This window comes from Peromyscus leucopus, chromosome 15 (genome assembly GCF_004664715.2).
Source record: "Peromyscus leucopus breed LL Stock chromosome 15, UCI_PerLeu_2.1, whole genome shotgun sequence".
Lineage (NCBI taxonomy): Eukaryota > Metazoa > Chordata > Mammalia > Rodentia > Cricetidae > Peromyscus > Peromyscus leucopus.
The window spans coordinates 59170151-59189488 of NC_051076.1; the positions used below are offsets into that span (position 1 = coordinate 59170151).

General features: G+C 40.5%; 1 protein-coding gene across 2 annotated transcripts in view; it reads right to left on the reverse strand.

Annotated features, from left to right (window-relative positions):
• Positions 1-19338, reverse strand: part of Thsd7b (thrombospondin type 1 domain containing 7B) — an 848740-nt gene that overhangs the window by 453055 nt on the left and 376347 nt on the right. For both annotated transcript variants that reach the window (XM_028874962.2, XM_028874961.2), the window contains exon 6: positions 6430-6585. In XM_028874962.2, the coding sequence (XP_028730795.1) occupies positions 6430-6585 (156 nt within the window). The remainder of the gene's footprint in view (positions 1-6429; positions 6586-19338) is intronic.

The window sequence follows — 19338 nt, forward strand, 5'->3', positions numbered from 1 at the left end:
ATGACATCAAGAGATGGTTCACCTACATTACTCCAAACTTAAACCCTCTAGACTTTTGTAAGCTTCTCTGACCATTCTAAGTATGTGTACACCAAGGCCAGATTGCAATATATTACTTCTCTGAGGGTGTGTCACCAGTAGGGTAGGAGGGTAGGGAGTTGACCACAGCTCTAACTTCACTGACTTAGCTCATGCCTGCAACATGTTTTTGGTCCCATTTCACAAGGTACACCTCAAAGCCATCATGGGTCAGTCCCTTAAACTGAAGCTAGACAGACTAGAGAGATTTAGGGCTCTGTGTAGGAGACAGTAATAGTCATCATTGCATGGCCAGAGATTCACCACGTACCTTTGAAAGAACCACTATTCTCAGGATTTTTTGTTGTTGTTGTTGTTATTAGTATTGCCATGAGCTCTGAGCCCAAAATTTATGGTTTCGTGTATCGTTCCATCACAGGCAAACAGACAAAACTGAATAGTGGATTGGGGAGAGTAAGGTCAGAAGAGAAGATGGCAGAAGAGTAGTCAACATTTTTTAGGTGAAAGCAGAGAAGAAGAATTTAAGGAGGCTCATGGGTGTATCAAAGTCTGAAGACTGTATTTCTACTGTGTCATGGGGTAAGAGTGGCCTTGTGAGCTTCCATTGAGCTGCTCATGAATAGCACTGTTTCCATGCTAACCCATGGAGCTAGGATAGAAGACACAGCCAGCAGACTACACACAGATAGCAGACGTCTACTGTATGCTAAACACTGCATTTGCCCTCTGTCTCTGGCAGCCCTGGGTGAGGATGCTGAGCCAAAGAACCTGATAAGGCTGCAGGTATGTGTATGTGTTCATATGTATGTGTGTATACATGCATGTACATGCTTGTGTATGGGGCCAGAGTACAACCTAGGTTGTCGTTTCTGATGTCCCTTGTTTTTTGAGACAGGGTATCTCCATGGCCCAGGACTCTTGAAGGTTAAGCTGGCTGGTCAGCAAGCCCCAGGGGCTAGTCTGTCTGTGGCAGCACAGCAGTGCGATTACAAATGCACAACACTATACTTGACTTATTTTACATTGTTTCTGGGAATTAAATTCAGGTCACCATGCTTGTACGATAAGTAAGTACTTTACTGAATCAAGGCGCCCCGTTTCCCCTAGACTGAATCGTGGATTCCAGTTCCTTAGATATCAGCCATGGTGATTTCCCAGCCTGTTATAACATAGAAAATAGGAGCATTGATGGTGTAAAGCAGTCAAGAAAACCTTCAATCCTTTACATAAGAAGTAGGTACAGCTTACCACCAGCCCCAACACACAGACACACAAAAATAGAAAAAAAATCATCAGCTAATATGGATATTATTTGTAATAAAGCCAAATGATGTTTAATAGAATTTATATACATGTAAAATTAGAGCCGACCCAGCAAGCAACAATGGAAAAGGGAAGTATTTCACAGTAAAATGAGATTTCAGGTATGTCAGTGGCTTCTGACCTCACTTTACTATCTACGTTAGTTTTTCAGAACGTAAAAGATGTCTTTAAGAATAGTTCTACAGTCTCAATTTAAAAACGTCCTTTCCTGTGGGGACGTTGCATGCTCTTCTGTGCTGTGCTTGGGGAGCTACACTCTAGCAGGGGAGGAATCCTTGAGGTCCTGTGTAGAAGCTGGCAGCTATTAGGATGGCACATATAGAGGTCTCCATCAAACTCCTTTCAGCGGGGTGCCTTCCTAGACCTTGTCTGCAAGGAACAAGGGTGTCAGGTAAATCTGCATCAAGAGGAATTTTTAAAACTGCCTCACATCTATGTGTGGGGCTCATCCATCAGCATTTTCTTCAGGCTGATTCTCTTTTGTATTTCTCTAATTACTACACTGTGGGAGTATCTCCGAGATAAAGCAATAAACGATACAACCTGATCCCATTTAAATTCCTCTGGAAAGTGTCCCAGCCTCGCTTGACAAGCACCAACCTGCCAAGCGCTGCTCCCCTTGTCTGCCTGTCACTGATGTAATGGAAGGTGCAGAGCCTGTGAATGTTGACTGATTTCCTAATGCATTCTGAGTAGCTGACAGCCATGAGCCTTAGCTGATGCCTGATTGAGGGGTGCCTGATGGAGAACAACAGCCATAGAAAGATAATTTCTATAACGATTTATTCTATTAACTAATAAAACATTTCCTACCATCTACTTCCCCCATTCCTTTCTATTTTTTTTTTATGTGAATAAAGAGAACAGAACAAACTAAGAAGAAGCCACATGATCAGAAGGGTGTGTGTGTTGGACAAAGGTTTCCATCTTTCCACATCTCTTTACTCATTGTTTGCTTGATTTTCCATCAAATCTTCTACTTTTCTTTCTCTAAAATATATACACATATGTATAACTATTAAAGAGTTTATCTGTATAAATATGTACCTGTGTACGTATGTAAGAGGCTATAAACTATGCAGGAGCTTTTCTATATTTTGGATTTCTTCTGCTAGTGAGTTGATTATATTTCTTGTAGGGAATTCAGATAGGAATCTGCACCCCCCACTGCTGTCCCAGGGTTTTTTCAACATCTAGTACACATGCTGTGTGTCCAGCCTCTGTGGAATTCTAAATCATATTTACTGTGTGCCAATCAAGGACTCTGGCCCAGTCCCTAAAGGATCATGGGACAGAAATAGAGGATGAGAAGAACACAGACTTCATCCTCACCAGTTGGTAGAAATAACAAGATGATTGCTCCCATCACCATCACACACTTGGTCTGCCTGTAGGCACGGAATCATTTCCCCAGAGGGAGAACTCCATTCCGTATTTTTCCCAAGAGGAATTAGAGGCAGGTGGTCCTGCCAGGTTCCAGCAAGACCTAGAGGACTGATTTCTCTCTGCTTTAGGGAATTATTTTAAAATAGCAAACTGTCAGCCCTGAATAACAATTACAAAAGCTGTCTGTTTTCTCTACCCATGGTAGCTTAGCACTGAGAAGAGAAACTATCTTCCAGTTGTACGCTGAAGTCACCTGGTTTTGGTCTGAGCTCTCTAAAAACAAAGATATTAACAGTAACTCCAACATGCCCCCAAAGGCTGCAGGGCTCCTCCACCCCCAGGTTATAACCCCCATGCCCCTATATAGTCTTTCAGAACCCAAGACTGAACTTCTGAAAGAAACTGTTGTTTGGGACAAAATGTACACTCAGTGGTTACCTGTTACCCTCCATTTCTACCCACTCCTGTGACTGCAGGGTCCTTTTTCATCTGATGATACTGCAGTTACACTAAGGCTGGTGTCAGCATCCCTCCTGATCTACATCAGCTCAAGGGTTCATTCTCAGGGGTCATGGTTCACCTGGCTACTGCAGTGCACAGGGCTGGATTTGTACGTCGGTCCAAATGTCCTTGGGCTTAGGAAGAAAATCAACTAACGAGTCTATGTGTTTGGAAAGACACTGGGGAGCAGGGAGCATGGGGGTCAGCCCTGGCTTAGCTATTGTTGTTGTATTTATTCATTGATGTTTATGTATATGTGTATGAACATGTGCGTGTTTATGCAGGTGCATGTGTGTCCACGTTTGTGTGGAGATCAGAATAATGGCCAGTGAGAAGAAAGTTATACACAAGGGTATGTTGAGGGAGTCCACAAGGAGAAAGAGTTACAGGTTTCTCCAATGAATTCCAGAGATGTGTCTGAGATATGTGGAGAAAGAAGACTGGGATAAAATTTAAAACATCAGTTCCTCACAGTGTTTTATGAAAAATTTGGCTCAAGTGAAAATAAATACAACATAGAAATAGGGAAAAAATATGTGCTCCAAATTGCCATAAAGAAGCCAATAGACCAGAACAAAAGGACTAAAAACTTAATCTATTGAGTAATCATCTACAAATGTGGCCCCAGAATCACTTTTGATGTTTCAAAGTATCCTCAAGGAGGCCACCATTCCCCTTATCTCTCTTCCTCTTCTGCACCCTCAGCCTGTGAAGGTTGAGAGCAGTTGAACCACTCCGAATTCTGGGAACAGAAGCTTAGGACCTAACCACTCAAGCCCCATCCTTTGGTCAAGAAGTATGCAGGGATGAACATACAACCCCATCAGGTATGATGTTCCTCCCTAGAGCACTTGAACTAGTAGTTCCTGTAACAACTGGAGAAGAGGTTCTCTCCTACATTACTTATCACCTTAAATAAAACTCCTTACTGAGCTTTGGTCTATGTAGATGGCTTATCAAACTCAAGCTACTGTGGAGAATGATGCAATGAGAAGACAGCAACTTGGAGAGTTGAGAAGTAGAAGGATGAAAAGGAGAAAGTTGAGAGCCCCTGACATCGTTCGTACTGATGAATGTCATCCTGGTGGCCATTCTGTTTTCAGATGTTTGAGTTAATAAGTCTCTTCATTGGTCAGAAACCAACAAGAACTGGTCTCATGTGACCTACATCCATAAGTGTCCCAAGTAAGTTGAGGTCCATTTGGTGTGTTGAGAACTCTGCAGCTTTGAAAGCAAAAAGGAATGGCTGTCCATGCCTCCATGCAGTCCACTTTTACTTGCAGGCACATCCCTGACCAGAGCAGTTGCAGTTTTGGTAAAGCTTGATGTGGTTTGGTTTTCTTGGGAGTAGCCCTAAAAGCTGGTATGGTATGGATGAACTACAGGAGGACGAGTTCTAGGTTCTAAGAGAATGCAAGTCACCCTAAGGAGTCTCATACCCAGCTGTAAGCGAATAATGAGTTCTAATTATATAGAGAGCACATTTGTGCTACTAGCTTTAATGGAAACTTTTCAGTGCCCATAAGCTGAAGCAACATAAGGATATTGGGGTTATATGATGCACTATCTTGTTTCACATTGTTACAGGCAAATATCTGACAAAAGCAACTTGGCAAAGGGAGGAACGGTTTACTCTGGCTCACAATTCAGAGGAAACAGCCCCACACATCAGGGAAAGCACAGTGGCTGAAAAGGCTCCATCCATAGTAGCTGAACCTCAAGGTCTGGCTAGTTCACATCTTAGAAGACCAGGGAGTAGGAAGTATTGGCAGTGTGGCCGATCTAGAGTCCTCAAATACGTGTCCCCAGTTACTCATCTGTCCTAGCTGTTCCTCTCAACGCCAAGGGTCTACAGCACTCAGAAACAGTAGTCTCAGCCATGAAGGCGATGTTTGAAAAATGAACTTGTGAAAATATTCATGTTATACAGGAGATTAGTTCAGCCTGCCAGGACCTGTTAAGACATTGATTTCTAGAAGTTGTTGGAAAAAAAAAAAAAAGAAATGAAAGTTAGCATCCTTCTGTCCCAGATTCAATACTGTTATTCCTCTTTTTACTTGCAATATGAGTCAGAGCAAAATGAAATCCCTGCAAGCCTGGACTATGAACATGCACATGTGTGTGCCCGGGGCAAGCTGCAGATGACAGTCCTGTGAGATTGTAATGGCTATGGCATTTTCTTGCACAGACAGGAAGCATAAAGGATCACTGCGCTCAACAGTTGGGCATGTGTTGTTTCTCTGCATGTAAAGCAAGATTATAGCTGAGCAAACACAACCTACCATCTGGGAAGTCATTGGTTCTTATTTTTCTTCATATTAATAAAAGGAATATTTTCTCTTAGCACAACATGCAAGGAGAAAGACACTTGTGGAAGCTGAAAGGTCATTGAAGGATGGCAAGGTGCCTCTGGGCTTGTAGGGGTGGGGATGGACATTTTAAATACAAAATGGAGAAAACAGGATTGCAATGGCTAACTAAATAAAAAAAAAGAAGATGTTACTTTAAGCCTGAGGGCAATAAACACTAACCAATATACACACACATATTGTGTCCTTTATTAAAATATAAAATATAAGACCAAATGCTAAATGTAGAAAACTGATAATAAAGTAATAACAAAAATAGTTGGTTTCTGTTGTGATTATATGAATCATGTCTAAGGACCTCAGTGTAACCATCACTTATATGAAAAAGTAAGTTAGAGGTTTTTTTTTTTTTTTTTTTTTTTTTTTTTGAGACAGTGTCTGATGTAGCCCAGAGCCCAGGCTAACCTCAAATTCATTATGTAGCCAAAAATGACCTTGAGATTCTAATCATCCTGTCTCTGCTACCCTAGTTAAAGCATATACCAGCAAGCCTCGTTTGCTGTGATACTGCAACTTGAATCCAGGGTTTTATGCATGCTAGGCTAGCACTCTACCAACTAGGCTGTGGCAGTAGGACCAACATTATTTCCAATTGAGTAACAGTCACTTATTCAGCTAGGAGTTGAATATGAAAGTCAATCAAGGTCAGATTCTGTGCTCCACAGAAATGTCCTTAGCTGCCTCCCTAATAACTAAATGCTGCCAAGCCTGAGCCTGTTATCTAAATACAAACAAATGCTGGCTTAGTTGGCTTAGTCTGCTGCAGAGTAACGTGTACACTGGAAGTGCATGAAGCATGGCATGGACTCACCTTTCTTCCCCTGAGGATCATGGCAGTTTTCATGAACACACGGGCCCCAGGATGACCAGGAAGACACTATGCAGGCCGTCGAGCAAGGGACATTGCAGAGCTGGGAGGTTGAGGGGGCAGGTCCCAAACATAATGTACTTTCCACAGGCCTAGAGACTAAAGGATAGAAACATAAATGCCTATGTCACATTCTTTGGACTTTTCTAAAGTCATATCTTTGTTAGGTTTATGATTCTAGAGAGTATATGCAATCAAGACAAACATTTTCTAATATGGATGTTTAGTTCTATTACCTCTACTCACCTTTGGGGTGAGTAAAGAAAAAGACAGAGACAGAGGGTGTGCACTTGAGATCCCTGCATTGCAAAGCACTCCCAGGGAATTCGAGAGAGAGCAGTGGAAATATCACAGACACAAATTATCCAGAGGTATGATTTAAAACAGAATTAAATGTCTTGGTGAAATTTCAAGAAGAGTCTATCTTAACAATATAAATGACTGGGTCACTGTGAAAAACATCAAAATCGAACCCCTAAGGTGCAGTGTTTAGCATAACCAATCTACTGCTGTGACTCCCCGGAGGGGTGGAGCTGGCAAAGACAGAAGAAAAATGATTCTTCGAATAAGAAGAAAAATTCGACCCTGACTGCGGTTTTGGCTTGAGGAGGAACTTTCCTAACTGGGTTTCCCAGAGGTTCAGGGTTCCAAGGAGGAGGAGCCTGGGGCTGGGTCCTCTCAGGATACAGTGACTATTTGTCTTTCAGTGGTGTTCACTGTCCTCTGCCCACAGACCTCACACAAGAACACAAGCAATGGAGGAAAATGCAAGTTACTGGCCTTTGTGCAAGCTCAACAATGGGAAGAGGAGCCCCTGAAATAACACATTAAAGACACAGGTCTAAGTCTACTGCGGCAGTATTTACTACAGATGAATTGTAACATTGACTTAGGTGTCCATCAAGAGAAGAGTGTTGAAAGGGAGATTTCAAGGAAAGGGGAATAGAAGGCAGATTCTAAGAAGGGTGAACAGGGGATAGTGGAATGGAACTAACTAGAAAGAATGAATGAGGCAGGAAGGGCGGGAAGGGTGGAGGAAGGAGTATAGGAAAGGAAAACTTATATTAAAGACCTTTGAAAATGCCATATGGGGACCTACTAGTGCAGAAATGTCTGAAAATACATCCATAGTCATAGATAAAAAGGGTCCTGTAAACCATCCCAAGATAAAGACTGCTGTCATTGCCCTTGTTTACCCTCCAGAACTTGATGGGAAGACGCTATCGATGAAGAAGACATCACATACTTGAGTCACAGGATAAATCAAGCTGGTCTCAACCTGCAAGCTTCATCCCTTACTGGCTAGTTTTCATCATGGTAAAAGGTTCTGGGCACAGCATCAGGGGGGCAAAGCTGTCAATAGTCTACCCAGCTATGAACCGTGTGAGCCACATTAAAGATAATAAGATATAAAAACAAGGAGGTGATATTTAGGAAGAGAAAAATTACTAGCAGAATGGGGTGGGGGTGGGGCGGCAAATGTGATCCTAGCATCTGAGAAGCATGCATGCAAACATCATAATAAAACATGTTTTTCAGTAGCATTTTGAGTCTCAAAATGTATATCAAAAAGGAAATACAAACATAAAGCTGTTTACTCTTCTACACAGAGTTGCCTCCAGTTGAAAAAGTTTTGAGACATTCCAAATTTTGTGAGCAGTAGCTTCGATTCAGGAAGTTTTAACTACTGACTGGCTTGTACTATTTTGTAAATATTTCCCACATGTCATTTGTATCCAGTTGAACAGATTGAAAATGCCTCAAAGGTGGGAAGTGGCGTGAGGGGATTGGGTGGTATGTCACACCACTCCGTTTGCTTCCTCGCGCTCTGGGTAGAGAAGAATCAGATGTAGTGAAGGTGGCAATCTGTCACAACTCTGAGCAGAGGAGCTTTGAATAAGAATCAAACTAACAGCAAAAGAGAAAACAAATACTGTCATGGAAAAAGACACAGGCTTGTGAACTGGGGTGGGGATTCTGATGAGCAAAGCCACAGTCTACATTATTTGTGAAAGCAAATGAAAGGGTTGTAAAAACAACACCAATATTTTATTTACAATTTATTATTATTATTAATATTTTTGGTTTTTTGAAACAGGTTTCTCTGTGTAGTTTTCGTGCCTGTCCTGAATCTTGCTCTGTAGACCAGCCTGGCCTCGAACTCTCACAGAGAAACGCCTGCCTTTGCCTCCCAAATGCTGGGATTAAAGGAGTGTGCCACCACTACCCAGCTACAATTAATTATTTTAAAGTGTATCAAATTGAATAGTTTTGACTTAAAATGAAAGTCAAGGGCAAAGTTAAATTGCCAGGGTGAATGTGAAAATATGTATGTCATGGAGTGGGGACAGGGAAAGGAGGAGAGAGAGCAGATATTGGGGAAGTTATAGAATCTGTCCAGGGATATTGATAAGGGAAGTATTAGATCATATACTACAGTTGTCAGTGGGATGTGAACCAAAACTAGAGACGGATCTATGAGATGGCTGGATTCAGAGTAAGGCAAGCTACATAGACACACATCTGCTGAGTAAATAACTCAGTCATTCTAAATCACCGAGTTACCATTTAAACTAGCCACTCTTGGATAGTGTCTGTGTTCAAGGAAATCTCTACCAATAAGATTAAGTCAGGCAACAGATTAACAGACAATGGAAGGAGAGGCATCTGAGTGTCCCATACATTAAAAAAAAAAAAAAGCCAGACGTTTTAATGTAGAAGTGTGCTTGGCTCCCATCCTATGTGTGTTGGCATTTATTCCCACAAGCATAGAAAGACTCCTGCAACAGACCAGAAGGAAGTAGGCATGGCAGCTGATTAGTCTAATCATTTACTAAACATGCATAATGTATACTAAGCATGGGTCATAATATCAAACAGATACTGACACCTTTGGTCTGGGTAGCTTCTCTTTGAGTTACCTATTCTTAATATCTCTAGTTTTAAAATAAAAGAACTACACTATAGAAATGTTAGCTCACAGGCTGGAGAGAGTACTCAGCAATCAAAGTACAGAATTCTGCTTCCAGAACCCACTTGACTGGCTTAGAACCCCTTGTATCTCTAGTTCCAAGTAATCTGACACCCTCTTCTCACCTCTATGGACATTGCACTCACATGTACATGTGCCACACAGAAACATACAGACATACTTAAAAATAATAATTAAAAAAATATTCTAAAACAGTCTTAGCTCACTTGCCCACAAGCTTAGTCAGGGAATGATGGAGATAAGATCTGGAACTAGGCAGTCTGGCTTCTGAATTTATTCTGTGAACCACTTCATTAGGTGAAGTTTTTACTTGAAATTCCTTAGTGTCCATTATGCATGAGACACTTTGTTAAATCGCCCTAGGCTGACCATGCATTCCCTCAACTGCTTGCCTATCACTACGAAGAATAGCTACTGAATATGTTAGAAATTCAGCATCGTAATAGAAGAGAAGAACTGGCCAAAAAGAGCCTGGACTGTGCACTAGTGACCCCACAACAAGGTATCCTTGGATACTCTGCCATGTGCCCCAATGCATAAAACCTGGAGTGGGTCACTTTCAGTGGAGGCCTGCAGAGCGAGCATGCAGATATGTGCTTTCTGTACCTTGGAAGACGGGCTCCGGAAGTTAGACTTTATTTGTTCCTTGCCACCTGCCAGTAAGGAATAAATCTGCTTCATAAAACATGCTGTATATGGGTGAGTTTTAAATATCTGTGTGTCTGTACATCTGTATGTCTACGTGTCTGTATGTCTGTATGTTGACTCAGAAAAGTTGACAATCAGTACACAGTGATCCACCTCACAGCTTGTGTTAACACCGTGCTCTTGATGGAGGAGTGACAAGGAGTAGTAAGACGGCCGGAGACCTTCTCCTCATAGAACCGCATTCCACTGGGGTTGGGTCCAAACTGCATAGGTATCCAGGAGCCCAGCATGATGTCAAGGATAGGCTTCTGCCCTCTTTCTGTTGCCATGTCTCTCTCCTTTCAACACCACCCAGATGAAGTACCAGATGCCAGCGCTGAGAAGGCCTCAAACAGCTCAACACTAAGGTGAATCAGTGGTATGCTACCATCTCTCTGCCTCTGATGCTTGGCACAGTAGCCAACACTACTCCATCCACCAGCCAAGTGTCTACCAGGCACATGGTGAAATCTTGGTAAATCTCATGTGAAGCTCCCAGAATGCCTGGCAGGAAAGGCTCTTAGCTGAAGTGTAGTTAGGAAGAGACAAGGGAACGCGCCCTGCAGCTGAATCTGTCAGGACACCACAGCCACACTTAAAAGAGACCTGTTTGTTTCATTTTGAAGAGAAGTTGAGGACAGCAAGTGGTTAAGGGTTATGTTTCCCGAAGTCCTCATTCAAAAATATTTAACTGTCAATTAGTAGACTGTTAGGTGATGCAAGTAATGTAAGATTTGAAAGTAGAGATAGTCACTATTACCTGGACAAAGAGCAGGGAATAATTTCCTTGGGGACTCTAGAGTGACATATCAGAGACTCAGGGATAGGGTGAAACCATTTGTCAAAACAGTCATTTTCTTCAGCCCCTGCTGCTTTGATGGACAGTCGATCTTAATCCATATCAATAAATTCCTCCAGCCATGGTGACAAGTCTAAGATGCTGCATTTAGGCACCAAATCAATGTGTCTGGGTCAGCCTAGTTCTTTCATGACCCCAAGTCCCACCCCAGGACACATTTGCTCCAGAAATAAATGATGAATGCATCACAAAGCACTTAGCAGCTTCAGAACCCTGGAGAAGGGTGAACATAGGATGCTTCTATACCTATTGACTGTTAGCCCTGGATGTCAGCTTTAGGGCTAACTGAGTTTAATTAATCAATTTGACTGAAAAACTAAACTCCAAGGACTCAGATGGTTTGTACAATTTCATTATCAAATTCAGAGGATGGCAAGACCTGAGCCTTAGGCTAGGAAGCAAACACACTTCCATCTATCTTTCATTTTCTTTCTATGAAAATGAAGGCACCAGTCAAGACAAATGTGGCTCTTTGTACCAGGATAGCCTTTGTATGAAGGACAGTCTATGAGAGGTTGCCAGAGATGTGACAGATTCAAGAAACCCATAAATGCTCCAGCCCAATTTAACCCTTTAAACTAGACCCAAGCCTTTCTTTATAGTACTACCTCAGAATTCTAACCTATGCTCAGATGTGGCCCACTGAAAAGGACATAGTGAATCCCAGATTTTCTCTTTCCCAGAAGACTAATTACTTTTTACTCCCTACTAATGAGTATGGCTATTCAGACTACAGTATCTTAGGGAGTGAGTGGGTGGAGACATCCCTTGCTGGAAGTGGGTGATATATATAGTGCATACGTTACTGGGTCAAATTCTAGCTAGAATGTTTGACATAAGAATCACTGCTATCCTAGTCAAGGTACACTTTCCTCTGAAATGACTGTTAACTAACTCAACTCAAACACCATGAATCCCTGCTCAGAAAAAAAAAAAAAATAACCCAAACCCTTTATTTCTGCATTTTCCCCCAACTCACTTTCAGTATGGTCACCTGGAAGCTTTGTGCCACCCAGGCACTGACACCTGCTGGACTGAAGATGCCCAGGTCTCACAGGCTGCTCAGGCTCTGCAAATAACAACTTCAGTTCCCTCAGAGAGCTCTAAAGATCCTCAAATATTAAAACACCACAAACTTTTAACTAGGTTAAAGCCTGATCTCTATGGATCAGAGTCTTTCCCAATTCTGAGGAATACATTACTATATTTTAAGTGATTGCTCATATTTGGTAGTAATTAATATTTTGAATATTCTGGTACCTAACCTGGAATTTTTCATTTGCAGTAAGAAATGATTAAATTGACCTGCCCTACAAGAAATGTTGAAGTCTGTTACTAATGATTGCAAAGTTTCCTTAAATGATGAATAACTCAATGAACAGAATGCTAATTAACAAAGGGCAAAATAGGCTTGTAGGCAATATACTCTATGTTATAAAATGTGTGCTGTTCTAAATTCTAGAAAGGAATAAAGTTCATTGTTTTCCTTAAGGGAAGGTGATTTTAGATGAGGACACAAACCTAAAGAAAATGGACTATATATAGGTCAGGAGAAAACTTCCTGGGGTGGTGGGCCATGTGACTACCACACTGGATAATTACACCACTAACTATAATACATATGGAATGATGAACACCTTTACAATTTATTATTTAAAATTAAATCAGCTAGAATCCAAGCTAATTTGAATTAACAAAATAGTATGATCCAAAATTTTATGAGAGAATCCCACTCCACCCCAACATTCTGCAAGATTTAATCTGTTTGTTTTAACCCTTCTAACAGGAATTAAAATGAAATTGGAAAATATTATTTTGCTAATTGTAATTAATATCTCCGTAGCCCCCTTGAGTTTATAAACAAGGAGTCATTTGCCTAAGGGGAAAACGTTATCATCACAGCTAATGGATGCTTCTTTTTTTAATATAACATTATTAGATGAAAGGAAACCAAGACATTCTTTCAAAATTCACAAAGCAGCATATGTAATTCTGTCAGGGCATAATGAAGTGCACATTATCAGGACAAAGAGAAGCATCTGAGGAATTAATCACTACAAATTTTTCTCCAGCATTTTCAAGGCCAGTAATGGAAACCAAAGACATTTCTTGGGATACTCTGAAACTTGTATTATTTTGCTTTCTTTCCACATCATCACCATACAAATTAAACCTTCAATCTCTGGTTGATTTTATGCAAAATATTTGATTTTGTGAATATCATCAACCTCCACCAACAGCTTAGACAGACACGTTACATCCATTCCAATCTTCCAAGCCTGACACAGCCACTGTAAACCCCAAAGGAAATTTTGACTCAAGGACGTGGGAAGCCCTCAGTGCCTGGGCTCTCCAAGTAGCAGCCATAACAGAAACAGCAATTGCTCAAATTTAATTCAAAACTAATGAAAGAGCCTACTTATGTAAAAATGCTGCTTTCTAAATGATTTTTCAGAAACAATATTGCCTCTGACATATCCATTTAGGGAGTACACTGACTTGGCAGAAACTCAATCCACCTTCTACTAAAATAAAAGGGCCTCTTCTACAGACTGAGAGAGTCAAATGGATGAAGGGTAAAGATAAATAATAGCACAGTTTTAAGCATGAAGTTCTTTTCCTTTGAGAAGCTACATGAATTATTTCAGTTACCTTTTGCCACCGGGATTTGCAAAATAATATATTTTTCTTTTAACTTGGTAGACAGAAGAAAAGCAAATCTATCTTCCAGCACTTAGAGTCAGCTTTAAGAATCAAATTGCATCTCATCCCGTTACACCTAATGAAGCTTAATTTTAGCCATATTGTGACTCTCTTGGCAGAGTACTATGCAATACAATTTGGCAGGAAGATGTGTGTATATACAGCAGATTTGATAGCTAAAAAATAATTCCTGCAATTAGAAGTAACTATGTGAAATTTGGACACATGTCAAAAAGTTTCCAAATTTAATTCATTTAATTTAATCAATTAGAAAATGCCCATCCATGGATAGGTTTTCTATTGCTTCTGAGTAACTACACCATAGATCAAAAAATGGCAAAGCAACACTCAGAATAAAAATAAGTCTGAATACAGATTATAGAGCAATTGGCAGCCAATAATTACATGCTTAAAGAAGTATAGGAGCATGGCGTACTGGGTGTTTTGTTTTATGCTCTCATTTCCCCAGCCCATTTTGAGAAGTTTTTCCCGTTTGTTTTGTGGACATTTGGCTAAGAGCTAAAGGTAGAATGAAGGGAGGATTAAAGGAAAGAAATGACCTAACATTTTTTACTCTTCATAAAATTAAAACCATTACTGCTGAGAGGAAAGGCCCTGGGGTGATTTGGTGGATGAGAAAGTGACCAAAGAGAGAAAGTAGGGGGGTCAAAAGACAAAGAACAGAGTTCGCAGGGAGCTCCAACGCAGAAAGAAATGCCCTCTGTCCGGAAAGCGTGGCTTCTAAGGGGCTTTTAGTCTGAGAGTCCTTCTGGTCTTCAGCGCATTGCAAGATGGAATTCATTGTCTATGGAAACCATGACAGGAGCTAAATGGGAGTAAGGCTTCCCTAATTGCCTGCTAGTATCACTCTGTTTAGAACAAAAATTGTGATGGAAAAAGATCTGCCATTATAGTAATAATTAGGAGGAAAAGCAAACATTGTTATTTCAAAAAGATTTTTTACTAAGATAAAACCTACCAAAAAAGTAACTTTGAAAACATTCACAGCAGCCTTTGCCCCTTGATCTCACAGCAGCTCTGGTCACCTGCACTGGACCTACATGAAGCTGGCCCAGTCAATAACTGCTATGGATGGAGGATGAGCTCAAGGAGGACTTACTCCTCTGTGCTGAACTAGAAGATTCTGGCAAGAGGGAAATCATTGTCCTCAGCTGTAGACACACTAGTGAGCTCACAGAGCTCTAAAGGGCACCCAAGCTTGTGGGGACACAGATGTCCCTGGTTAAGCTCAGTGCATTTAAAAAACAGAAGAGCATGAACATGAGAAAGGCATGTTCATGGAAAAGAGGGACTGGACAGGGGTGGGATTGAGATAAGAGAGGCCAAAAGTGTACGAATGCAGGATATGCATGAATGAAATCATCAAAGAACACATTTAATTAAGAAAAACTGTCAAAGGTAAAGGTGATACATCGGGGAGTGTTGTTACAGGGAGGAGGAGGAGCTGTGTAGACATTTCTGTACTGACTACAGAAGGTCCCTATGGTTAGTTTTAAAGGCTTAAGAGATAGTAAACAAGAATGGTTGATGTGACTGTTTTAATTTTACATGTTAATTTTAGACCCTTCCGAAGGATGCACACATGCCTACCACTGTACTCCTTTCTGTCCTTCAACAACGAGATACTTGGAAGCTGGGGTCCTAAACTCACCTGTCACCAGGTACAAATCTTAGCACTATTACAAACTATTTCTCCTTATCAGCTGAGAAGGGAAAGATAATGATAACATGTCTGAAAAGCCAATAAGCAGGAATTGGAAGGAAGCAAGAGGGTTCAGGAGACTGCAAAACCATTGCTGAGATGAGGAAGCCTGAGGAGGAGACAGAAGGGGACAGGGGTACTGAGAAACAGGTGTTCCTGTTGAGAACAGGAAGCAAAGTGGTCACAGGATGCCTGGGAGCCGGGGTAGGAGGGTCAGACAAGACAGCCCTTCATTTCTGCTGATTCAGAATGTGGCTTCCTAAGAAAAACAAGAACTAGCCTTTAAAAGACCACGGTCCTGTGAGAGCCCAGCCACAAGCTGCAGTGCCAACGGCTCCTTCAGAGGGAGAACAGGACGCATGCGCAACGATTATTTTAGTCTCTCTAGACAGAACTCCATATCTCTAAAGCAAATCACACACCCTGTGCATTTGCCAGAAGGGAAGAGGAAGGCCTTGCTGTACTCCATGTTCTTGTTAGCACATGCTACTTAAAATTTGCAAATCGTTTTAGACTGAACAAGTTAATTCAACTTCAAAGGAGGGCTCTGAGAGTCACTGAAAGGGACATGGATGAGGCCTTGCATAACAATTAAAAAATGCAGAATAGTTCATTCCTTTGAATACATATATATATTATATATATATATATATATATATATATATATATATATCCCAAACCATCTGTAATTTGTCTAAGCATTATAAACACAAACCCCTGCATTACAAAACTTCTTCCAACTCTATTATCACACACCTGGCTCTGTATATAGTCTGCTACTGTCAGGCCAGCTTCCTCCAGTGCAAACCAATAGACTCAGCACTGGGACAGAACTGGGACCAAGGTATCAGGGAGAACAATAAAGATTTTCACACCTTGAAAATTCTTATAATTAGCAGGCTGAAAAATGAACCGTCTGAATAATGTATAGACCATAGTTTTAAAAATCCATTTGGCAAAATACTTTAATTAAGGACTCATTAAACTGGGAGGCTGTTGCTACCTGTGTGAACCAGGTAGATCTCTTACCAATAAATCTCAATAAAATAACCAGCTTTGCTTTCACAATGCCTCTCCCCTCTGATCATCATCTCCCTAAGGAGCCTCTGTAAGCCTCCTTACCTCACTGTCTTCTCCTTCCTTATGGCTTTTAACAATACAACTATTCTTAGCATAGCTGGATACGTAATGTAGGTTTGTGTTTAAAGAAGAAAATCAAAAGATCTTATTTCACTGTTGTGTCTCCTTGGGTATCATGCCCACACTACCTCAAGGACCATAAAACTGAAACAAATGGACAGTTTGTATGCTATGCAATCCATGGGAAGGATCTGAGTTATGAAGTCAACCCTGTGAGTTAACTGCTCTGGATAATAACTCTAATTTCGAATGGAAAACTAAACTGTGGAAGTGCCATCCAAGATGCTATAATTTGCATTTGACAAAGACATGACAGGAACCCAAACAGTATGACTTCAGTTTTTCCTCTTGGCTGCTCTGTGAGGCTTCTTCCTGTGGCAGATCAGTAGGGCTTGGCATCCATGCTTGTATCCCTACCTACAAGCTGAAATGATCATTGGCATTACTCTGTTTTCTGTGTGAGCTTGTTTTGGGTGAGAATCTTTAGTCTAGTGCTTTCATCAGAGTAAAGAGAGAGCATCACTTCAGATATTTTGAGCAAAATCCTGAAGAATATGGGGAATAAGGATAGTGAATGATACACTGTAGAATTTCATTAATTTGAAAAATATTTGCTTACATATCAGTAATGTTATAAAAGCTTTCTTGAAAAGTTGTATCATCTTTAATTTTTCACATATACCCAACTATTCAGAGAAAAATGGGTCATAAAAATGACTATTTACATTTCTTAAAATACACCTGTCATTCTTGAAATCTTAATTTTAGTGAAAACATCAAAAATAGAGAAACATTAATAAGTATTTTATTTAAAATATACTCACGTAATTTAATATTAAAAGCAGCAAGGATAGTTAAAAGTTCTTAAATACAAATTAACATCAAATTTGAAAGTATTATTATTTATCTTTATAAGTGTGGATTAATTGAACTTTCCAAAATCGAACTTTCTACTAAATGAAAATAAATGCAGCTGTAATCATTTTTTTTTATCATTTATACTTTTAAGTTTGAATTGTAATAAATATTGATCAATAGACTCAATGGGGAAAATATGCTTATCATGGTTAATCTTGTGAGGGGGAGAACCTGATTCCTAGAGTAGTCATGGCCTTCCGGATGGGATTCAGACATTGACAGCTCACGATATTACAGGAGAGAAGGACATGGAAGTCAGCGTGCTTCCAAGAACTCCTTATAGGGGACACAGCCAATGGTGAAGCACCTCGTCTGAGAACGAGGGCCAGCTCACCCCAATCAGTCCAAGAGAATCCAAAGCACAGTCGCCCTACTTTCTAGTGTGTGTCTCTTCCCCTGAAAACACGGCTAGAACCATACCCTGCCTGCCTGTAGACAAGAGCCAGCTGGGCTTGCTGTATGTCATCATCAGCCAATTGTATGAGGTAGCTTCCATACATCTAGAGTTACTTTCTTGTTTTATATCTGGAATAAATCATATCAAGAGACTTGTTATTAATTGCTGCATTTTTGAGACTCTGAGACTTGCTTCTTAACACTTTTGTAGACTGACCCTTACATGCCCTAAGGAATCTTTTTGTTTGTTTGTTTGTTTGTTTTTGTTTTTCGAGACAGGGTTTTCTGTGTAGCTTTGTGCCTTTCCTGGAACTCACTTGGTAGCCCAGGCTGGCCTTGAACTCACAGAGATCTGCCTGGCTCTGCCTCCCAAGTGCTGGGATTAAAGGTGTATACCACCACTGCCCTGCAGTGGTTTCCTCTTTAGAACACCTTGTCCCTTCACAGGTCTACTCCCTCCAGAAGTCTAGAATGGAAGAGATCTCTGTGATGTCTTATACAGTACCTCATCTCTACAACAAAACAAAACAAAACAAACAACAATCACAAAACCCAATGCCTAGGGATATCCTCTGATTCATCCAAGATCAACAGTCATGGAATCAACCTAGAACTCCATCCAGAGTTCTGCCTTTCATGAAACACACACATTAAAAACCAAAATCATAACCTTACATTTCCCAGTGCCTCATACACTCCTTGTTCATTTTGAACATATTTTATCTTCCAGATAGTGACATTTTCCTCCAAGAAGGATCTCATTTTCCCCCAATTAAGCTTCAAAAACTATTTTTAACACTCTTTCCACTAGAGGCTCATTATTACAAGGCCCTCAACTAGCCATGTGCCTATGACCAAAATAATAATAATAAGACTTTTAAAAATGAATAGTTTGAAATTAACATTTTATCATGATGAAAACTTGTATGCACCATGAAAACACTTAAAAAATAGCACACATGGTCAGACAATGGTGGCATATGCCTTTAATCCCACACTTGGGAGGCAGAGGCAGGTGGATCTCTGTGAGTTCGAGGCCAAGCTGGTATACATAGTGAGTTTCAGAACAGCCAAGACTACACAGAAAAATCCTGTCTTGAAAAAACAAAAGCAAAACAAAAAAATTAACCAAACAAACAAACAAAATAGCATACAAATTGAGTTAGAGTCCCTGTCACCTCACACATAAGAACAGATATTCTTTGTATCCTACTCAACCTATAAACTCCAGACCAACCTAATCCTGACCAGCATGTGGTCAGCATTTACAACTAATACATTTAATTTGATTAAATGTTTCCAGTTCTAACCTAGAAAGTAAATTAGAAAGAGTAGCATTTGACAGCAAAGATTTTAAACACATTTGAAAAGGCTGGGTGTGTATGTCCATCAGCTGGTAGAATGCTCATTTATCAGTAGGTCCTGTATTCCATC